Here is a 9,121-nt window from a genome sequence, read left to right as displayed (position 1 = left end):
CCCTGCCCCTCGGTTCCGCTCTCCCTTCGTTCCGCTGTCCCCCTGCCCCTCGGTTCCGCTCTCCCTTCGTTCCGCTGTCCCCTCGGTTCCCCTGCCCCCCTGCCCCTCGGTTCCGCTCTCCCTCGGTTCTCCTGTCCCCCCCGTTCCCCTGTCCCCCTGCCCCTCGGTTCCGCTCTCCCTCCGTTCCGCTGTCCACCCGCCCCCCTGTCCCTCGGTTCCCCTGTCCCCCCGTTCCGCTGTCCCTCTGTCCCCCTGTCCCTTTGTCCTCCTGTCCCTCTGTCCCCCCTCTCCCTCTCTCCCCTTGTCCCCCTGTCCCCCCATCCCCTTGTCCCCCTGTCCCTCGGTTCCCCTGTCCCCCTGTCCTCTGTCCCCCTGTCCCTCCGTTCCACTGTCCCCCTCTCCCTCTCTCTCTCAGTTCCGCTGTCCCTCGGTTCCACTGTCCCCCCGACCCCTGTGTCCCCCTGTCCCTTGGTTCCGCTGGCACCCTGGCCCCCTGGCCCCCTCTGTCCCCCTGTCCCCCTGTCCCTCAGTTCCCCTGTCCCCGTCGTCTCCCTCTCTCCCTTTGTCCCCTTGTCCCTCTGTCCCCTGTCCCTCAGTTCCACTGTTCCCTTGTCCCCCTGTCCCCCGTCCCTTGGTTCTCCTGTCCCCCTGTGTCCCCCTGTCCCTGTCCCCCCTCCCTCTCTCCCCCTGTCCCCTTGTCCCCCTGTTCCTCAGTTCCCCTGTCCCCCTCTCCCTCTCTCCCCCTGTCCCCCTATCCCCCTGTCCCTCTCCCACTGTCCCCTTGTCCCCCTGTCCCTCAGTTCCCCTGTCCCCCCATCCCCCTGTCCCCCCTGTCCCTTGGTTCTGCTGTCTGTCTCTCCCCCTGTCCCCCTGTCCCCCTTGTCCCCCCTGTCCCCCTGTCCCTCAGTTCCCCTGTCCCTCAGTTCTGACGTCCCCCCGTCCCCCTGTCCCCCTGTCCCTTGGTTCCGCTGTCCATCTCTCCCCCTTGTCCCCTTGTCCCCCTCTCCCCCTGTCCCCTTGTCCCCCTGTCCCTCAGTCCCCCTGTCCTCTGTCCCCCTGTCCCTCAGTTCCACTGTCCCCCCGTCCCCCTGTCCCCCTGTCCCTTGGTTCCACTGTCCATCTCTCCCCCTTGTCCCCCTTGTCCCCCTCTCCCTCTCTCCCCCCCGTCCCCTTGTCCCCCTGTCCCTCAGTTCCCCTGTCCCCCTGTCCTCTGTCCCCCTGTCCCTCAGTTCTGACGTCCCCCCCTCCCGCTGTCCCCCTGTCTCTCGGTTCCGCTGTCCCTCAGTTTCCCTGTCCCCCGTCCTCTGTCCCCCTGTCCCTCAGTTCTGACGTCCCCCCGTCCCCCTGTCCCCCTGTCCCTCAGTTCCGCTGTCCCTCAGTTCCCCTGTCCCTCTGTCCCCCTCTCTCCTTGTCCCCCTGTCCCCCTGTCCCCTCTGTGTCCCCCTGTCCCCCCCCGTCCCCCCCGTGTCCCCACGCCGTCCGTGTGTCCGTCCAGCACGTTGTCCAGTGCGTCTTCGTGGCCATCCGCACCATCGGCAACATCATGATCGTCACCACGCTCCTCCAGTTCATGTTCGCCTGCATCGGGGTCCAGCTCTTCAAGGTACCCCCCGAACAGCTGGATGGGGGGACACCCCAACATCTGCACAGGGGGCTCCCCCACATCTGGGACCCCTGAGTCCCCCTGAACCCCCTCGACACCCCAACTTTTTAACACCCCCCCCCCCCTTCCAGGGCAAGTTTTACAGCTGCACCGACGAGGCCAAGCACACGCCTGAGGAGTGCAAGTGGGTGGGAACCCCCAAAATCCACCCCCTGCACCCCAAAAATCCACCCCTGCACCCCAAAAGTGAGGCTTGCGCCCCAAAGTTAGCCCCTGTGCTCCAAATATCACACATAAACCCCCCAAAATTGAGCCCAGCACCCCCAGAATAGAGCCCTGGACCCCAATAAATGAGCCCCTGCACCCCAAAGTTGAATCCTGCACCCCAGAATAGAGCCCTGGACCCCCAGAATAGAGCCCTGGACCCCGAAAAATGAGCCCCTGTACTCAAAAAATGACCCCTGCGCCCCCAAAAATGAGCTGCTGCACCCTAAAACGAGCCCCTGGACCCCAAAGTTGAGCCCTGGACCACTAAAAATGAGCCCCTGGACCCCAAAAATCACCCCCTGGACCCCAAAATTGAGCCCTGGACCACTAAAAATGAGCCCCTGGACCCCAAAAATGAGCCCCTGGACCCCAAAAATGAGCCCCTGCACCCCAAAATTAGCCCCTACACCCCAAAAATGAGCCCTTGTGCCCCAAAAATGAGCCCCTGCACCCCCAAAATTGAGCCCTGGACCACCAAAAATGAGCCCCTGGACCCCAAAATTGAATCCTGCACCCCAAAAATGAGCCCTGGACCCCCAGAATAGAGCCCTGGACCACTAAAAATGAGCCTCTGTACTCAAAAAATGACCCCTGCGCCCCCAAAATTGAATCCTGCACCCCAAAATTGAATCCTGCACCCCAAAATTGAGCCCTGAACCCCCAGAATAGAGCCCTGGACCACTAAAAATGACCCCCTGGACCCCAAAAATGACCTCCTGGACCCCAAAAATGAGCCCCTGCACCCCAAAGTTGAATCCTGCACCCCAAAATTAGCCCCTACACCCCAAAAATGAGCCCTTGTGCCCCAAAAATGAGCCCTGCACCCCCAAAATTGAGCCCTGGACCACTAAAAATAAGCCTCTGTACTCAAAAAGTGACCCTCTGGACCCCAAAAATGAGCCCCTGGACCCCAAAATTGAATCCTGCACCCTAAAATTAGTGCGTACGCCCCAAAAAATGAGCCCTGCGACCCCAAAATGGAGCCCTGCACCCCCAGAATAGAGCCCTGGACCACTAAAAATGACCCCCTGGACCCCCAAAATTACCCCCTGGACCCCAAAATTGAATCCTGCGACCCTAAAATTGAGCCCTGGACCCCCAGAATAGAGCCCTGGACCCCAAAAAATGAGCCCCTGGACCCCCAAATTGAGCCCTGCACCCCCAAAATTGAGCCCTGGGCCACTAAAATTGAGCCCCTGTACTCAAAAAATGAACCCCTGCGCCCCAAAAATGAACCCCTGCACCCCAAAAATGAATCCTGCACCCTAAAATTAGCACCTACGCCCCAAAATTGAGCCCTGGACCCCCAGAATAGAGCGCTGGACCACTAAAAATGAGCCTCTGTACTCAAAAAATGACCTCTGCGCCCCCAAAATCCACCCCCTGCACCCCAAAAATTCGAGCCTGCGCCCCGAAAGTGAGGCTTGCGCCCCAAAGTTAGCCCCTGTGCTCCAAATGTCACACATAACGCCCCCAAAATGACTCCCTGGACCACTAAAAGTGACCCCCCTGCACCCCAAAATTGAGCCCCTGCACCCCAAAATTGACCCCCTGGACCCCAAAAATGAACCCCTGGACCCCCAAATTGAATCCTGCAACCTAAAATTAGACCCTACACCCCAAAAATGAGCCCTTGTGCCCCAAAAATGAGCCCCTGCACCCCCAAAATTGAGCCCTGGACCACCAAAAATGAGCCCCTGGACCCCAAAAATGAGCCCCTGGACCCCAAAATTGAATCCTGCACCCCAAAAATGAGCCCTGGACCCCCAGAATAGAGCCCTGGACCCCGAAAAATGAGCCCCTGTACTCAAAAAATGACCCCTGCGCCCCCAAAAATGAGCTGCTGCACCCCAAAAATGAGCCCCTGCACCCTAAAATGAGCCCCTGGACCCCAAAGTTGAATCCTGCACCCCAGAATAGAGCCCTGGACCACTAAAAATGACCCCCTGGACCCCAAAAATGACCTCCTGGACCCCAAAAATGAGCCCCTGCACCCCAAAGTTGAATCCTGCACCCCAAAATTAGCCCCTACACCCCAAAAATGAGCCCTTGTGCCCCAAAAATGAGCCCTGCACCCCCAAAATTGAGCCCTGGACCACTAAAAATAAGCCTCTGTACTCAAAAAATGAGCCCCTGGACCCCAAATATGAGCTCCTGGACCCCAAGAGTGAATCCTGCACCCCAAAATTGAGCCCTGGACCCCCAAAATGACCCCCTGAACCCCAAAATTGACCCTCTGGAGCCCCAAAATGACCCCCTGGACCCCAAAACTCCCCCTTCTACTCCATAAACGACCCTCTCTGCTCCAAAAATGAGGCCCTGAACCCCCAAAATGGATCCCTGAACCCCCAAAACTGACCCTTGAACCCCCAAAACTGACCCCTGGACCCCAAAACTGACCCCCTGAACCCCAAAACTCCCTCTTCTACTCCATAAATGACCCCCTGCACTCCAAAATTGAGGCCTATGTCCCCAAAATGGATCCCTGAACCCCCAAAACTGACCCCTGGACCCCCAAAATTGACCCCTGGACCCCTAAAAGTGACCCCCAGCACCCCAAAACTGACCCCTGGACCCTAAAACTGACCCCTGCACCCCAAAAATGACCCCCTGAACCCCCAAACTGACCCTCTGTGCTCCAAAATTGAGGCCTATACTCCCAAAATGGATCCCTGAACCCCCGAATCAAGCCCTGGACCCCCAAAACTGACCCTTGAGCCCCAAAATTGACCCTCTGAACCCCAAAAATGACCCCTGCACCCCAAAAATGAGCCCTATACTCCGAAAATAAACCCCTGCACCCCAAAAGTGACCCCTATACTGCAAAATTGAGGCCTACACTCTCAAAAATGAAGCCCTGAACCCCCAAATCAAGCCCTGGACCCCCAAAACTGACCCTTGAACCCCCAAAATGACCCTCTGAACCCCAAAAATGAACCCCTGCACCCCAAAAATGAGCCCTATACCCCCAAAATGACCCCTATACTGCAACATTGAGGCCTGCACCCTCAAAAAAGAGGCCTTGAACCCCCAAAATGGATCCCTGAACCCCCGAATCAAGCCCTGAACCCCCAAAACTGACCCCTGAACCCCAAAAATGACCCCTGCACCCCCAAAATGACCCCCTGGACCCCAAAACTCCCCCTTCTACTCCATAAATGTCCTTCTCTACTCCAAAATCGAGGCCTGCGCCCCCCAAAATGGTTCCCTGAACCCCCAAATCAAGCCCTGGACCCCCAAAACTGACCCCTGAACCCCCAAAACTCACCCCCAGCACCCCAAAACTGACCCCTGGACCCCCAAAATGACCCCCTGTACCCCAAAACTCCCCCCTTCTACTCCATAAATGACCCTCTGTGCTCCAAAACTGAGGCCTGCACCCCCAAAATGGATCCCTGAACCCCCAAACTGACCCCCTGGACCCCCATATCAAGCCCTGGACCCCCAAAACTGACTCCCTGAACCCCAAAAATGACCCCCTGAACCCCATAAATTAACCCCGAACCCCAAAAATTCCCTCTTCTACTCCATAAATGACCCTCTGTGCTCCAAAATTGAGGCCTGTGTCCCCAAAATGGATCCCTGAACCCCCAAATCAAGCCCTGGACCCCCAAAATTGACCCCTGGACCCCTAAAACTGAGCCCCGAACCCCAAAACTGACCCCTGGACCCTAAAACTGACCCTTGCACCCCCAAAATGACCCCCTGAACCCCCAAACTGACCCTCTGTGCTCCAAAATCGAGGCCTGCGCCCCCCAAAATGGTTCCCTGAACCCCCAAATCAAGCCCTGGACCCCCAAAACTGACCCCTGAACCCCCAAAACTGACCCCCCAGCACCCCAAAACTGACCCCTGAACCCCAAAACTCCCCCTTCTACTCCATAAATGACCCTCTGTGCTCCAAAATTGAGGCCTGTGTCCCCAAAATGGATCCCTGAACCCCCAAACCTGACCCCTGGACCCCCAAAATTGACCCCTGGACCCCTAAAAGTGACCCCCAGCACCCCAAAACTGACCCCTGGACCCTAAAACTGACCCTTGCACCCCCAAAATGACCCCCTGAACCCCCAAACTGACCCTCTCTACTCCAAAATTGAGGCCTATACTCCCAAAATGGATCCCTGCACCCCCAAATCAAGCCCTGGACCCCCAAAACTGACCCTTGAGCCCCAAAATTGACCCTCTGAACCCCAAAATTGACCCTCTGAACCCCAAAAATGAGCCCTATACTCCGAAAATGAACCCCTGCACCCCAAAAGTGACCCCTATACTGCAAAATTGAGGCCTACACTCTCAAAAATGAAGCCCTGAACCCCCAAATCAAGCCCTGGACCCCCAAAACTGACCCTTGAACCCCCAAAATGACCCTCTGAACCCCAAAAATGAACCCCTGCACCCCAAAAATGAGCCCTATACCCCCAAAATGACCTCTATACTGCAACATTGAGGCCTGCACCCTCAAAAAAGAGGCCTTGAACCCCCAAAATGGATCCCTGAACCCCCAAATCAAGCCCTGAACCCCCAAAACTGACCCCTGAACCCCAAAAATGACCCCTGCACCCCCAAAATGACCCCCTGGACCCCAAAACTCCCCCTTCTACTCCATAAATGTCCCTCTCTACTCCAAAATCGAGGCCTGCAGCCCCCCAAAATGGTTCCCTGAACCCCCAAATCAAGCCCTGGACCCCCAAAACTGACCCCTGAACCCCCAAAACTCACCCCCAGCACCCCAAAACTGACCCCTGAACCCCAAAACTGACCCCTGAACCCCAAAACTCCCCCTTCTACTCCATAAATGACCCTCTGTGCTCCAAAACTGAGGCCTGCACCCCCAAAATGGATCCCTGAACCCCCAAACTGACCCCCTGGACCCCCAAATCAAGCCCTGGACCCCCAAAACTGACTCCCTGAACCCCAAAAATGACCCCCTGAACCCCATAAATTAACCCCGAACCCCAAAAATTCCCTCTTCTACTCCATAAATGACCCTCTGTGCTCCAAAATTGAGGCCTGTGTCCGCAAAATGGATCCCTGAACCCCCAAATCAAGCCCTGGATCCCCAAAATTGACCCCTGGACCCCTAAAACTGAGCCCCGAACCCCAAAAATGAACCCCTGGACCCCCAAACTGACCCCCTGAACCCCAAAACTCCCCGTTCTACTCCATAAATGACCCTCTCTACTCCAAAATCGAGGCCTGCGCCCCCCAAAATGGTTCCCTGAACCCCCAAATCAAGCCCTGGACCCCCAAAACTGACCCCTGAACCCCAAAACTGACGCCTGGACCCCTAAAACTGACCCCGACCCCCAAAAATGACCCCTGCACCCCCAAAATGACCCCCTGGACCCCAAAACTCCCCCTTCTACTCCATAAATGTCCCTCTCTACTACAAAATCGAGGCCTGCAGCCCCAAAATGGATCCCTGCACCCCCAAATCAAGCCCTGAACCCCCAAAACTGACCCCTGGACCCCCAAAACTCACCCCCAGCACCCCAAAACTGACCCCTGCCCCCCCCAACCCCTTCCAGGGGGACGTTCCTGGTGTACAAGGACGGGGACGTGTCGCACCCCTCAGTGCGCGAGCGGCTCTGGCACAACAGCGACTTCAACTTCGACAACGTCCTGGCGGGGATGATGGCGCTTTTCACCGTCTCCACCTTCGAGGGGTGGCCCGCGTGAGTCCGGGGGACCCCCAAAACCTCCTTTGGGACAAAGAACCTCGTTTGGGGCCACCAGGACCTCGTTTAGGGACAAAGAACCTCGTTTGGGGTCACCAGGACCTCGTTTAGGGACAAAGAACCTCATTTGGGGCCACCAGGATCTCGTTTAGGGACAAAGAACCTCATTTGGGGCCACCAGGACCTCGTTTAGGGACAAAGAACCTCATTTTGGGGTCACCAGGACCTCATTTAGGGACAAAGAACCTCATTTGGGGCCACCAGGACCTCATTTGGGGCCACCAGGACCTCGTTTAGGGACAAAGAACCTCATTTTGGGGTCACCAGGACTTCGTTTAGGGACAAAGAACCTCATTTGGGGCCACCAGGACCTCGTTTAGGGACAAAGAACCTCGTTTGGGGCCACCAGGACCTCGTTTAGGGACAAAGAACCTCATTTTGGGGCCACCAGGACCTCGTTTAGGGACAAAGAACCTCATTTTGGGGCCACCAGGACCTCATTTAGGGACAAAGAACCTCATTTCGGGTCACCAGGACCTCGTTTAGGGACAAAGAACCTCATTTCGGGTCACCAGGACCTCATTTGGGGCCACCAGGATCTCGTTTAGGGACAAAGAACCTCATTTCGGGTCACCAGGACCTCGTTTAGGGACAAAGAACCTCGTTTGGGGCCACCAGGACCTCGTTTAGGGACAAAGAACCTCGTTTGGGGCCACCAGGACCTCGTTTAGGGACAAAGAACCTCGTTTGGGGCCACCAGGACCTCGTTTAGGGACAAAGAACCTCGTTTGGGGTCACCAGGACCTCGTTTAGGGACAAAGAACCTCATTTGGGGTCACCAGGACCTCGTTTAGGGACAAAGAACCTCATTTTGGGGTCACCAGGACCTCATTTAGGGACAAAGAACCTCATTTAGGGACACCAGGACCTCATTTGGGGCCACCAGGACCTCATTTAGGGACAAAGAACCTCATTTGGGGTCACCAGGACCTCGTTTAGGGACAAAGAACCTCGTTTGGGGTCACCAGGACCTCGTTTAGGGACAAAGAACCTCATTTTGGGGTCACCAGGACCTCATTTAGGGACAAAGAACCTCATTTAGGGACACCAGGACCTCATTTGGGGCCACCAGGACCTCATTTAGGGACAAAGAACCTCATTTGGGGTCACCAGGACCTCGTTTAGGGACAAAGAACCTCGTTTGGGGTCACCAGGACCTCATTTGGGGCCACCAGGACCTCATTTAGGGACAAAGAACCTCATTTGGGGTCACCAGGACCTCATTTGGGGCCACCAGGACCTCATTTAGGGACAAAGAGCCTCATTTGGGGTCACCAGGACCTCGTTTAGGGACAAAGAACCTCATTTTGGGGTCACCAGGACCTCATTTAGGGACAAAGAACCTCATTTGGGGTCACCAGGACCTCATTTGGGGCCACCAGGACCTCGTTTAGGGACAAAGAACCTCATTTTGGGGTCACCAGGACCTCATTTAGGGACAAAGAACCTCATTTAGGGACACCAGGACCTCATTTAGAGACAAAGAACCTCATTTTGGGGTCACCAGGGCCCT

At 56.4% G+C, this 9,121-nt stretch overlaps 1 protein-coding gene across 1 annotated transcript in view; it reads left to right on the top strand.

Moving 5' to 3' along the window:
- Window positions 1-9,121, top strand: part of LOC138734796 (voltage-dependent L-type calcium channel subunit alpha-1F-like) — a 69,786-nt gene that overhangs the window by 25,117 nt on the left and 35,548 nt on the right. The window contains exons 19-21 of the mRNA XM_069882608.1: window positions 1,364-1,603; window positions 1,735-1,787; window positions 7,399-7,545. Coding sequence (XP_069738709.1) covers window positions 1,364-1,603; window positions 1,735-1,787; window positions 7,399-7,545 — 440 coding nt within the window. The remainder of the gene's footprint in view (window positions 1-1,363; window positions 1,604-1,734; window positions 1,788-7,398; window positions 7,546-9,121) is intronic.

The sequence above is a fragment of the Phaenicophaeus curvirostris genome, unplaced genomic scaffold (genome assembly GCF_032191515.1).
Source record: "Phaenicophaeus curvirostris isolate KB17595 unplaced genomic scaffold, BPBGC_Pcur_1.0 scaffold_241, whole genome shotgun sequence".
NCBI classification, from domain to species: Eukaryota; Metazoa; Chordata; class Aves; order Cuculiformes; family Cuculidae; genus Phaenicophaeus; species Phaenicophaeus curvirostris.
The sequence above is the reverse complement of the archived record's forward strand: the minus strand, read 5'-3'. Positions and strand labels throughout refer to the sequence as shown.